The 14,474-nt window shown below is 40.1% G+C and overlaps 1 protein-coding gene across 2 annotated transcripts; it reads left to right on the forward strand.

Moving 5' to 3' along the window:
* The first annotated feature begins 1,733 nt into the window (after nt 1-1,733).
* On the forward strand, nt 1,734-14,011 carry LOC127795699 (30S ribosomal protein S5, chloroplastic). 2 transcript variants are annotated; one of them, XM_052327546.1, is made up of 3 exons: nt 1,734-2,502; nt 13,016-13,277; nt 13,654-14,011. In XM_052327546.1, exons 1-2 carry the CDS (start codon nt 1,835-1,837, stop codon nt 13,263-13,265), a joined length of 918 nt encoding a protein of 305 aa, XP_052183506.1. In that variant the 5' UTR covers nt 1,734-1,834; the 3' UTR covers nt 13,266-13,277; nt 13,654-14,011. The 2 variants fall into 2 exon arrangements, with proteins under 2 accessions (XP_052183506.1, XP_052183505.1); XM_052327545.1 differs by lacking the exon at nt 13,654-14,011 and having other exon boundaries at nt 13,016-13,420.
* Nucleotides 14,012-14,474: the final 463 nt, after the last annotated feature.

Raw genomic sequence — 14,474 nt, forward strand, 5'->3', positions numbered from 1 at the left:
ACGAGTGGTGGGGGGAGAGCCATGTGGCGACCGTTGGGAGACACCACCGTCTCATTGAAATGTCGTTTCGAGAAGGATTTTGTTGAAAAATCAACATTTCTTTCCCTAGCCTCGCGTGCGTTCCCACAGGATCGAACCCACACCTCGCCCATGGAGCCCCTCGCATGCTACCGCCCGTGCTGCCACTCGTCTTCAACCCATGTAGGCACGTGGCTAATTTTAAGGTGATCCACGACCTATTTTCCAGAAATCATTTCAATACCCAGAACTTCCAAAAATTGACACTTGCACCCCACATTCAATTTTTTCCCCAATTTTTTCAAAATTTCACCAATTCAACTTATTTTATTTTTTTCATTATTTCCATAAATACTCTCAAATAAAATAACTAATTATCCTAATTGTTCATTTCTTCAAACAACATAAATTATTATTTTTTTCTAGATCCTTAAATATTTAATAATGATCTCAAACACCGAGATTATTAATTATTATTTGTATCTAAAATTTCGAGATGTTATAGTATATATAATCAAAAAAGTATTAAATTATAAATCAAGTATAACCTATACAAATACAAAGTAAATAAATTGAAAAAAATTAATCTTTACAAAATTAGAGCAATTAAACTTGAGATTTAAAAAGTTCTTGATTCCTCTACCTTACCACTAAATAAACGTTTTTGTGGCCTATATATATTTTTATTGAAAATAAAATTGTAAATGTTATAAAATTGCAATAACCCGTTAGGCTTAGGTTAATTATAAGAACCATCGTTAAATAAAGTCATAAAATAATCATTTTTTCTTCATTTTCTCTTATTTGATTTTATAAAATAGAAAAAATAAAAGATAACTCAAAATCATAAAATATTAACGACCATTGTTATAGCTAGTGAATGATTGAGGGATTACTTTTAAACTCAACATATGTCGATGAAAAGGAAAAAAAAAAAAGAATTGTCAATGCCACGTGAACTTCTGCAATTATATTGATGGATTATTCTATTTTGTCTGAATTAGTTGATGTACGAGATGACTAAAGACATCAAATATAAAAAATATCTTCATTTTGAAATTGCTGTCTCATTTCGAATACACTGCATGAGTGTTTAAATAAAATCTGGACAGATTTCATCTATAATGAAATCTACTCGAACTGAACGGGCGGACTTCAACAGCGGATTTCATCACAGATGAAATCCACCAACTGCACAGTGGGCGAACTTCAACAATTCATGATAATTTTTTAATAAATTCGTTCGTCAACCTCTTTCGGGCACTGTAACACGACTCTTATATTAATGATAAGATGGTGTTAATGATAATGCAACTGGTGGTCTCATTAATTATTTCTAATAACAATATGGTGTTGCTTAATTTTTTATAGATGACAATCAAGATGAAGAGTTCTTGATGCATTAATTACAATAGAAAAAAAAAATATAACTAATAATCGATTTGCAAACACGATAAACATAAAAAGTGAGAGAAAGATGAAAGAGAGATTGCTGAGTGAGAAATGAAGATTCTTATAAAAATTTAACGATGGTAAGTTAAAAATAAGGGATAAATTGTAATAAAATATCAAAGATCTGAGATGAATGTATTTTTTCAAATATCAAGATACTATTTGCAATTATGCTGAACTTCGTGACACCAAAGGTTGTTTTCTCTTTAAATATTTTATTTTGATTTTTTAATTTTAAACCAAAAAGAAAAACACAGTAGAAAGAGAAGGTCCCAACTGTCCGAGAACAGATGACCTGTTCTTCCTCTTTGGGATAAGCCCCTTCCTTCTCCACACTCCACTCTCATCTTCTCCCTTCACCCCAATGGCCGCTTCTGCAACTTCTCTCTCTATCCACGCCCCTCGTTTCTCTCTCCTCTGCCCGCCGCCGCCTCCGCCGCTGCCTTTTCTCTCCGCCGCCTTCAAACCCTTGCAGCCCTCTCTCTCCCTCCTCTCCAAACCCCCTAAACCCGGCCTGCTCCGCGCCACGCCCTCAGACATCGAGACCACCTTCTTCGACACCGTGAACCCCGAAGATGACATCGCCTTCGACCCGCCCGAAGCCCCGGAAGGCTTCGTCCCGCCGCCGTCCTTCGACGAGGACCCGCCGGAGACCGAGGACGAGATCGCCGCCGCGTACGAGGAGCTCTACGGCCCGGCGTACAGTGGGATGACGATGCTGGGAAAGGACGTGTTCGTGATGGATTCAAAGGTGAAGAAGACGACGGGGTTCGGGTCGAAGGCGAAGAAGGAGAAGGTGAGGGATGGGTTCGAGGAGAGGGTGGTTCAGGTGAGGAGAGTGACAAAGGTGGTGAAAGGCGGGAAGCAGTTGCATTTCCGGGCGGTGGTGGTGGTCGGCGACAAGCAGGGGCGGGTGGGGGTTGGGGTTGGGAAGGCGAAGGAGGTGATCGCCGCCGTGCAGAAGTCGGCCGCCAATGCCCGCCGGAATATCATCACCGTGCCCATGACCAAGTACTTGACGTTTCCTCACAGGTAATTTGAATCGCATTGTGCTCATCATGTAGTTTATGGGGAATTTGTGGATGAAATTGCATGTCTGAATCTCTAGGATGTGTATATATGATATAGAGAAGTATTTGATTCTGATTCCTTTGGGTTGCATTTGGATAGAGGGCGTTCAAATGATGTCATTTGAAAATTGAAACTTAAATACTTGCCATTTATCAAATTATGTCATTTCAAATAATAGCCCTTTTGGAATCATTTGAAAATTTTCTATTTTATGGGTACAAATCTAGGGTTGATTTGGACTCAATTTCAAATATGCTTTTAACACAAACGCATCCAAATAGTGAATTTGGAATTCCAAATTATAGATGAAAGGGTCAAATGACCTTATCCAAATGGACACTTTTCATTTGTTCAATTTCTTATTTCATTTCGACTGGAGCTTTTATATTTTTGGAACTTTGTTTGTAGGAAGTTCGTGTCTTGGGTGTTTGTAGGAACTTTGTTTGCAGGAGTTAAGCACCATTGGGATGCTGGAATTATATGAATGCATAGGCACCTGCACAAATTCTAAGCAATTTGAGGCAACATCACATCGAACTGTAGGCTGTGAAGAACTAATTAGTCCAAGCTTTTGCTAGAAATCTGGGAATTTTAAATTGAGAATTAGAGGGCTTTCAGAATGGTTGAGGCTGATATTCCAAAGAAAATAGATAGATTATATGGTCTTTTTAGAATTTATTTGCGAGGTGATTCATCGTTGGTCTACCAGCTTGCTGTCCCATTTTAAGTTGTTGCATCGGGTTGAACATAACTTTTGGATTTTGGGTTTTGTATGTGTCTTTTTGTTAGGTTGACTCATCACATCAGACATTTTGGATCTGAAATGAGACTCATGAAATGATGTCACGATAGCAGGCTGTTGTTATGCTTGTTGTGCCTTAGTTAGGCTTCTTGTTATGCACATGGGTGTATGTGGGAGGCTGCTAGCTGGAGGAATGTTCCAGCACACCTTAGTTAGGCTTCTTGTTATGCACACGGGTGCATGTGGGAGGCTGTTAGGCTATATAAGCCACAGCTGGGGTTGATAAGGATATGTTTTTGAATTGTTGAATGAATTCTCTCATTTCTCTCTTGCTCCCTCTGTTTTCCCTCTCTTTGTTGTTCTGTCTATAATTCTTCCCCCCATTTCTTGCTGCAATACCCTTCCCCTCAGTTTGATTCCTCCTCTGATTTCCCTCAATTTCCTATCAAAAACCTAGGTAAACCCTAGGTACATGACAATTTTGCATCAGAGCAAGGTCCTGGCCAGCGAGTGATAAGAGCGATTAGACATGGTCGATGGCACTTGAATGAAGCATATGGAGATGCAGCTGCAGCAAATGACAATGTCAATATCGGAAATGCAGAACATGGTGGAATCAATAGAAGGAAGGTCGGAATCAACGGTAGATCGAAAGTTGAAGATAATGATGAAGAGGTTGCGCACGGACATGCGTGAACAAATTAGAAAAGAGATGCAGGGGCAAGGGAATTTGCCACATGACCAATTGCAGCAATTCATGCTCATGTTCTCTAGCCAAAATCAAGTAAGAATTTCTCCTAATTTCCCCCCTAGAGATAGGGTGGAGTTGATCCTACCAAGTCATGGAAACAGCCACTGTACTGTTGAATCATTAGAATTGGAGGGAGATCCAGCAGTGGTTGAAGAGAATCCGATGGATAGGAGGTTGGAAATTCAAATTCCTTCGCAACAAGCTGGTTTTCCAGTACCAAAGCTAGAATTACCGACGTGTGAGGGATAGAAGCCTTGCTGGTGGATACGGAGATGTGAGAAGCTATTTAGTATCCACCAGATCCTGGAAGATTAGAAGGTGATCCTAGCCTCCACTACCTTAATGATGTGGGGGACGTGTGGTTCCAGGGATGGTCTAAGGTAAGGGAGAATTTTATGTGGGATGACTTTACTAAGGGATTGTGTGGAAGGTTTGGTGAAAGGGGAATAATGGATATTGTGGAGGAGTTCAATAGATTGAAGCAAGATGGTACCGTGCAAGAGTACAAGTTGCGATTTGAAGAATTGAAATCCCTCATGTTGAGTAGGAACCCTTTTATGACAGAAGAATATTTTGTATCTAGCTTTGTGGGAGGGTTGAATGATGAGATCAAATCAACAGTTAAGATGTTCAAATCGCAAAATGTACAAGAAGCAGTTGAGGGAGCTTCTTTATAGGAATTGACTGTGGAGGCCTTAATGAAGAAGCAGAGGAGTCAGAACAAGGGAAGTAATTTGGGATTAGTACTGTCCGGAGGGAGAATGTAGAGTAAGAAGAATTTTAGGGGAGGAATAGGGGTGAGATATTTGATAACTGCACCTCCTAACCCAAGTTTACAGTAGAGGGATAAGCTCATTGAGCAGATGAGAGCTATTGGGCTATGTTTTAGGTGTGGGGATAAATATTTCCCCGGGTAGTGCAAGAAACAATTACTTCTACTAGAAGGGGAGGAAGAGGAAGAAATGGTTGTGATTAAAGATGAGGATGAGGGTAATGGAGCTATTTCCTTGCATGCAATCAAGGGAATGGCTGGAAGTAAGATTATTAAAGTAGAGGGGAAGGTACAAGATAGTACCCTCATGGTCCTAATAGATAGTGGGAGTACCCACAATTTTTATTGATGAGGGAACAACCAAGAGGATGAAGTGGTCACTAGGCAACACACAACCCTTGTCAGTAACTATAGCAAATGGGAGTAAGGTCATCAGCAAATTCGCTTGTTTGGGATTTTGTTGGGAAATGCGAGGAGAAGATTACTAGGCTGATTTAAGATTACTTAAGCTAGGGGGATGCTATATTGTTCTCGAGGTTGATTAGATGAGGGGAGTGGGTCCAATTGAGGCCATTGAGCAGCTGAGATTGGGAATGAAGGAGAACCTAAACCCGAGAGTCAATCATCTACAACCACTTGGTAGGTACACGAATTGGCCCTACTTGATGTACTTTTAGTTGAATACCAAGATCTTTTTGTAGAACCTAAGTTATTGCCCCCAAAAAGATCCTTGGACCACACAATACCCCTTCAACCGAATGACGAACCAGTGAACATTAGGTCTTATAGATACCCCCCTAAACTCAAGTTTGAGATTGAAAAACTTATCAAGGAGATGTTGAACCAATTTATAATTCAACCTAGCCACAACTCATTTGCCTCACCCGTCCTAATGTCCACCACAACCATTTTGAATTTATTGTCATGCCTTTCGGTCTAACCAACACACCAACTACATTCCAAGCCCTCATGAACCAAATTTTTGAACCATACCTCAGAAAATTTTTTTTGGTTTTCTTTGATGACATCCTAGTTTATAGCCCCTTCTTTGATTAACAGCTAGACCATCTTAGGGCTACATTTGAAATCTTGAGATTCAACTAATTGTATATCAAGCAGTTAAAGTGTATTTTTGCACAAAAACAGGTGGAATATCTGGGGCATATAATTTCAAAGGCTGGAGTGGGCACAGATCCCAAGAAAATTGAGGCTGTTGTGGCATGGCCTAGACCTACTAGCATCAGGGCATTGGGAGGGTTCCTAAGGCTCACCGGGTATTATAGAAGATTTGTAAGAAATTATGGGATGATCAACAAGCCATTAACTAAATTGTTGAAGAAAGATGGCTTTAAGTGGAACCCTGGGGCTGAGGAGGCCTTTGAGTAGTTGAAGAAAGCACTAAGTGAAGTACTAGTGCTCGAATTGCTAGATTTTAGCAAGCCATTTGTCCTGGAAACCGATGCTAGCAACCATGGCATAAGGGCAGTCCTTTAACAGGATGGCAAGCCCCTAGCCTTTCTTAGCCAACCTTTAGCCCCCAGATACCAAGGACTCACTCAGTATTTACGAGGAGTTGATGGCAATCCTTATGGCTGTAGAGAAATGACAACACTATCTAGGAGGAAGATTCATTATTAAAACAAATCATGAAAGCTTGAAGTTCCTATTACAGCAGAGATTGCATACCCAGTTGCAGAAAAAAAGTATGACAAAACTCATGGGATTGGATTATATGATCCAATTCAGGAAGGGGAAGGACAATATAGCAGCAGGCGTTTTGTCTTGCTGTCAAGAGGAAGGAATGAATGCTGTCTTTTTAACAGTGGTCCCAGATTGGCTCCAAGAAGTTACAGACTATCATGAACTTAGGGTTCATGACGGGCTAAAATTGGTAATCGGAAGAATCTGATTGAACTAAGGTCAAGAATAGAATGTATAGAGGGAAGATTGAAGAAGAATGGGGGAGAAATTAGAGAGAATTGAGGGAAAGCAGAAGAGAGAAATGAGAGGGAGATTTGAGAGAATTCTTAAAGAGAGAATGAGAGTTTTCGATTCATTTTCAGGATACCCCAACAAATCAATAGTAGAAGCCTTATATAGGCATTTTAAGCTCAATAACGACCTAGCACATGCACCCCATGTGCTTCTAAAATATTTCCTAACTATTATTATAATACTATTACTATATTGCCCTTTAGTTACTACTTGGGTCATGACAATTCCCCCTTCCTTGAGAGAATTCTTGTCCCCAAGAACTTACAACAATTTAGCCATTGCTCCTCAACCAATACCAACTCTCTCTAGCTTGGTTGTTCTTTCTTTTATCATTCATTTTCTAAGCCGCTTCTTCTTTGTTCTTGGATACTCCTTAGCTGAAACAAAAATGATAATCAGTGCAATCAAAGCTGCATCTTCCTCCAAGGAGCGGCATACCATTTCCTGTGGGTTGGTGATAGCTACCAAATTAAGATAGCTTGTACCCATAGATTGAGGATCCAATATGATGCCAAATCCAGTCAATATATCCTCATCTAGTGCCTTGATTGAATTTAGCTGCTTTTGGTCACAGGCAACAGTTGAAACTTACAGTCTTTCAGCCTTCAATTGATGTTGCTCCTCAACCTCAAAATCATCTGGCAGCTCATCATTTCGGTTGGATGGGGCAGAATTTTCACTGCAGTGTTCACCATGCTCCTGGTTCCGCCTTTCCTTCATTTCTGATTCATGCTTCAACTCTTCCATAAAATGATCAATGCTCCTTGCTTCCTTGTTTGCTCTTTCTTTCAGCTTCTCCTCATCTTCCTTCCTCTGTTCTTCGAACACAAATTCGTGGAATTGGGCATTATCAACAGCTTGCTTGATAGTCTTGGGCTGGATCACCTTCACTAATCAACTTTCTAGTTTTAAGCCAATTAAGAAGCTTAAAACGAAATAATCCTCTGCCAAATAGGAGTTATAATTGTGCATCAAGGCCTTCAGCTCTTCAAACCTCATTTCGTACTCCCTTACTGACCCATCTTGCTTGATTTTGTAGAATTCTTCCACCACATTAGACAAACATCAATCTCCAAACATCCCCCCCTGCAGCCTTTGGGTAGTTGCCTTTTTAGGTCTTCTCATTTCTTTTTCATATTCATTCCAATTAGATGAAGGAGGTGGTGATGAGAAAGAGGAAGCATACCTCTTAGTATTCTCTAGGATATTTGGAGTCAGTTTCTTCATGGATGATTGACTTTGGCTGGTGAACATGTCCATGAGACCTTGTAGTTGATCCCTCATTTCATCTAGAAACCCATTCACCCTTCTCTCAAAGCGCCCCAACCTTCTCTCCAAGTTTTCAAAAGGAGCATCCAATGTCATGACTGTTTAGTGGAGTTGCTGATTTTTTACAGTTGTTTTCCTTGTTTAGTAGCCTTCAATTTGAATTGGAAACCACAACCCAATAAAATCCTTTGCTCTCAACCTATTATGCGTTCAGTTTCGGTTCCGAAATCAAACGGGTTAACTACCAGTCCACTCGCCACAACCTAGATTGTTCGAGTAACTGATTTGCATGCACACCCTCCAAAATGAAGTCGCTGCTACCCACTGAAATTGTTGCCTAATCACCCACAATTTACCACTGAAACATTGATCGTGAAGTGATTTACAAGCAGTAACGTACCTCTACTTCTCGTCTAATTCCAGTAACCCCCTTTTTGGATTGGCAAATCATAAACTTTCAATTACCCAATTAGACAAGGAGAACTGTGTACCCCTGCCAACGTTGCCGTTTAGATGGAATTGCACCAGCAGAAGAAGATGAAGACTGGGATCTGCTCTGTCAGATAGCTTGAATGTGCTAGACCGACCCAAATTATAATCACCGATTGTCTTTGCCTTCAAAAGTTAGATAGGACTGTTCAAAATTTCTGGGAGATAATAGCCTTACACTAGCCCAAGAGAATCGCATGCGCCATAATCAACAATTACAATGGATAGCGATAGCGAACCCCCCTTCCTTGTTCGACCCAATCTTGATCTAGTTGTCTCTATCTTGCTCACCTACAGTACTTGCCTTCATGTTTCGATAAGAGCCGCCCAGTCACGCCTTCTTCTTTCAGCCTCAGTGTCGCCTCTCTAGAACGAGTCAGAACCTTCTTCCGATCAGGGTGGGTCGCTCTCTAAGGCCACCAGTTTGTTTCGCCAATTGGGATCAGAACTTTCGATTAGAGTCGCAGCTCACTCGACCGTGAGAAACCCATTGAAATCGCTACCTGCGTCACTACTGTTGCTCCCTAAGCTTGCTTGGATGGCCAAGATCGGCTCCGTTACCGTCCTTCAAAGTCGCCTCTGAAGTGAGTCTTGTCCTCGTCTTAAGCAACCTGATTCGCTTTCGACACTGCTACTTGACTTTGCCAGACGATGTGCAAACGGCAGGCCACGAGCTTCTGAGAACGCATTTGATGGACTCCCTCACTAATCGCAAGCGATGTCTATTTGCAACGCTTCGCCTCACCCAGAATCGCTTCTCATCGTCTGGGTTGGGCTTGCTTGCTCGTCTGGAAGTTCTAATCAACTGGAATCAAATCCACACGCCGCTGAAATCCGCCTTACCGCAATCGCCAAGGAAAACCGCTCACCACAATAGTCGCCTTCAACTAAAATCAAATCCACAGCCAAGGATTGACTGCTCTGATACCATTTGTCATGAACCTAGGGTTCATAACGGGCTAAAATTGGTAATCGGAAGGATCCGATTGAACTAAGGTCAAGAACAGAATGTATAGAGAGAAGATTGAAGAAGAATGGGGGAGAAATTAGAGAAAATTGAGGGAGAGCAGAGGAGAGAAATGAGAGAGAGATTTGAGAGAATTCTTAGAGAGAGAATGAGAGTTTTCGATTCATTTTCAGCATACCCCAACAAATCAATAGCAAAAGCCTTATATGGGCATTACAAGCTCAATAACGACCTAGCACATGCACCCCATGTGCTTCTAAAATATCTCCTAACTATTATTATAATACTATTACTATATTGCCCTTTAGTTACTACTTGGGTCATGACACAGACAGCTATCAACAAGGAGAATGGACCAAGGGATTGTTGGAACAACTGAGCTTGGATGCCAATAGTAGGCCAAATTACTCATTTAACAATGGAGTGATAAGATATAAGGGCAGGTTGGTGATAGGAGAAAGTGAGGCGTTGAAAAACAGGATACTACAAACATTACATAAGTCTCCTATAGGAGGTCATTCGGGCGTTCAAAACACTTATTGTAAGGTGCAATAGATATTCTTTTGGCTTCAGCTTACAAAATATGTGTGGGACTATGTGTTGAGGTGTGATGTGTGTAGGAGATGCAAACATGAAACAATGGCTCATCCGGGTCTTCTACAATCCTTAGCCATTCCATACCAAGCATGGATACACATAACTATGGATTTTATAGAAGGACTTCCAAGGTCAGAAGGGAAGGATTCATAATGGTAATGGTTAACTGTTTCTCAAAGTTCAGTCATTTCATAGGCCTATCCCACCCATTCACAGCATGAGAAGTGGCGAGAATATTCATGGACAATGTGATGAAGATGCATGGGATTCCTCAGTTTATAGTTTTAGACAGAGACAAGATATTTACCAGTTTGTTTTGGAAGGAATTGATGAAATTTCTAGGCACCAAGCTACTAATGTCTATTGAATACCACCCGAAGATGGATGGCCAATTAGAAAGGGTGAACCAGTGTCTGGAATCCTTCTTAAGGTGCTTCAGTCTTTTACAGCCAATAGGGTGGCATAAGTGGCTGGTCGTTGCTTAGTGGTGGTACAATTTGAGCTTCCACAGCTCGATTAAAATGACTCATTTTGAGGCTCTCTATGGCTATAAGCCAAGGTTGTTACCGGCCATTGGGGGACATTCTACAGGGGAGGCAATTGAAGCATATTTGCAGCAAAGACAAGATACAATTAGGGTGTTCAAGTCATATCTGGCTAGAGCACAAAAGAGGATGAAACAATTGGCTCACGAGAAGAGAAATGAAAGAATATTTTTAGTACCGGAGGATGTCTATTTGAAGCTTAGCTAACAGTACCTCAAGTCGTTGAGTCACCAGCCCATTTCCAAATTGAGTCCCAAATACTATGGCCCATTCACTATATTGGAGAAGATAGGTGTAGTAGCCTGCAGGTTGCAATTGCTCGCAGGAACACATATTCATCATGTGTTCCACGTTTCCCTCCTCAAGAAGGCCATTGCAGCGCAAAGATCATCCCCTACACTACCACCTATAGAGAGAGCAGAAGTAGAAGAAGCAGTCCCTACCGCTATCTTGGACAAGAGGGTGATCCACTGACATGGAGTTCCTCTCACCCAGGTCTTAGTCAAGTAGTCCACACTACACGAAAAAAATAATACATGGGAGTACTTGCCAGATCTTCTCAAGCAATTTCCCAACTCAATCAGCTTGCTACGCATTTCTTGAGGACAAAAAATGCCTTAAGGGGAGGGGATTGTCACGTTAGCAGGCTGTTGTTATGCTTGTTGTGCCTTAGTTAGGCTTCTTGTTATGCACATGGGTGCACGTGGGAGGCTGCTAGCTGGAGGAATGTTCCAGCACACCTTAGTTAGGCTTGTTGTTATGCACATGGGTGCATGTGGGAGGCTGTTAGGCTATATAAGCCATAGCTGGGGTTGATAAGGATATGTTTTTGAATTGTTGAATGAATTCTCATTTCTCTCTTGCTTCCTCTGTTTTCCCTCTCCTTGCTGTTCCTCCCCCCCCCCCCCAATTTCTTGCTGCAATACCCTTCCCCTCAGTCTGATTCCTCCTCTGATTTCCCTCAATTTCCTATCAAAAACCTAGGTAAACCCTAGGTACACGACAAATGATTCTTCCAAGTCCCCTGATTCATATCCTGGATAAAGCCATCTAGGAGATACTATTTCATCTTATGATGATGGTCACTGTTGTTTAAGCCAAGTGGTTTACGGTTGCATAATACCATGTATCGAGTTATTACAGTTACTAGAAACTTGGAACTGGTTTATCATAAGATTACAAGGTAGTCTCTGAAGTCGAAATATGACTGTACCTATGTGCAGCAACTGAAGTGAAAGAGATCAAGGTGGAAACAATCAACTCCCCTAGTGTACTGTCCAAAGTTCTTTTTACTTGTTTTTTTCTCTGGTACTTGGCAAAATTTCAAGTATATGTAGGAGCGTCAAACCAAATTATTGCTTAAAGAGATTAGTGTTTATTGAGCATCAAGGTGAATAAATTGTGGTCATTTAAAAAGTGGAAGCATATGGGAGGAAGAAAAGAAGCTAGAATTTATAATGTGTGTGTGTGGGAATTTAGTAGTAACCTGGGGAAGAAACAGGTCAAAGATCATACTAATTCATATATATGAACAATTTACCTTGTATGGGGTAGGGGAGGATGTAGTGACAGATTTTGAATCCACCATGTGCAGCCCAATCCTTGTCATTTGCCCATCAATAAATGCACATTGTTATGGAGACACAAGACAAGTCTGGAAAAAATCTTTTTTGTGCAAGCCATATTGAGGCTTACAAATGCATGCAAACAATTGTTGTCTGATTGAAACATAGAAAGCATAGATTTGGGTCACCTATATGTGAATTTGCATGTACTCAGTGGGCAGTACTTAATCACATGTTATAGTAATTCTAGGGGCATCCTATGAAGAATGTGGTGCATTATTTAAAGTCAGACTTGCCTTTATATCATTTGCCTGATAGCATAAACATTCTTAAGTGTGTCCAAGATGAGTACTTCGCAAGTATAACATAAGGGCAGGTTAATATTCTGTAGTGTCTCAGTGATAAATACCGTGCCAATCACAATGCGATGGGTATAGCTCATACTTACACATTTGCCTGAAAAAAAGGAGAGAAAGAAGAAAAGAAAGAATGAAAGAAAATGTATCCAAAGAGAGAGAGATACCAATTATCTCTTCTTTTGGTTGAAAATTTAGCTAAAGAATTTTCTTGATTATTTTATAGTTTAGTTTCCTTGGTTGAATAATGTTTATTTTTTCTGAACTTGTAATCTGACACTTTCTCTGTTGAAAAATATGTAGATGGCTAGAGGTTTAAAATTTATGTAGCTAACCCGAGTCTCAACCTAGTGAAGTTATTGCTTTTGATTCTTGTTTAGGCACTTTATCCTTCCATGCTAATTCTATGGAGCAAAAAAATGGCAGATCGGAGGGTGATTATGGTGCGGCAAAGGTGATGCTTAGACCCGCTTCCCCTGGTACCGGGGTGATTGCCGGAGGTGCCGTAAGGATCGTGCTGGAAATGGCAGGCGTTGAGAACGGGTTGGGGAAACAACTTGGCAGTAACAATGCCCTGAACAATGCAAGAGCCACCGTCGTTGCAGTGCAGAAGATGCGACAATTCAGTGAGGTTGCTGCTGAGCGTGGGATCCCAATGGAAGAACTCTGGAAGTGAAGGAACTTGCAGGTGTATTTTTGTTATTCTTCCATCTCTCTAGGATCAATGCTAAGCTAGTTTTCTCTGCAAAGGCAATGAAATTTGCTTCTTGCTCTGTTCTGATTCCTGTACTTTGTATTATTCTGAGAAATAAAAGTGATTTGTTCATTCCATTCCATGTTTTTAAACTCAAGATCAAAAAATTATATTTCTCATATATGCTTTTCATTCGGCCGGGTGAAATTCTTGGTGGGTGACAGAATATTAAACTATGATACAAGTTATTAAAGTTTTATAAAAGATAAAGTAATACATAAAAATGATTGATGAGTTAGAATTTTATGTAGCCAATACCACGAGTAAGGTTTGACGTGTTTGTTTGTTGTTGCACTCTCCTTTTTACCAGAACTTGCTGAATTGTGCTGGAATGGAGTTTTCTGGGTGGTGATGGTGCTTTATGTCATTACTGAACATTCAGAAGAACGCAAGAAGCTATTAAAAATGGCTGCTTTCTGGGTGATCAAACTGCACGCTAGTTTTGATCACAATTTGGAATGATTTGACTTTATTCTGCTCTCAGACTACGTTTTGGAGGAAATTAGAAAGGGAAGTGTGTTCCAGTGATAAACATAGTGTAGTTCCAGAGAAAAGACTACATGTGCTCAGACTTCACATCTTAAATTTAAGTAATGTGTCGCATTCGTCAATTGTTTGAATTAACATGGATTATGTAATTAATAGAATTTGGGAGAATTCATTTGTTAGCTTAAATGACTCCTAACAACAGTTATTTTTTAAAATCTCAAATGACTAATGTGCTAATTTTCACCCAGTTAAAAAATAACACGTATTCTTAATTTCCTGAACTTCTCTTTTATTAAAAAAATGGCACAAATATTAGATATCTTCTCAATTTCATATATGATTAGAATTTATTCTTATATAAAACCCAATTTGATATTGAATGTGGGATAATGTGAGAATTACCCGCTATAAATAATATTCCTAATTCAGTTGTTAAATATTAATGGACCATACTAGTCACTTGTAAGATTATATAGTCAAGTTAATGTGATTATAAGTGTTCAAAGATAGTCCCACAACTAGATAAATTGAATTTCCAAACAAAGTGTGACAGTTATTTAAATTGAGAGAGAATTGTTTTAAATATATTTACAATTTTTTATACAAAAATATACGTTGGTGAATTTTTTCATTACGGGGCCA

This window comes from Diospyros lotus, chromosome 2 (genome assembly GCF_014633365.1).
Source record: "Diospyros lotus cultivar Yz01 chromosome 2, ASM1463336v1, whole genome shotgun sequence".
Classification (NCBI taxonomy): Eukaryota; Viridiplantae; Streptophyta; class Magnoliopsida; order Ericales; family Ebenaceae; genus Diospyros; species Diospyros lotus.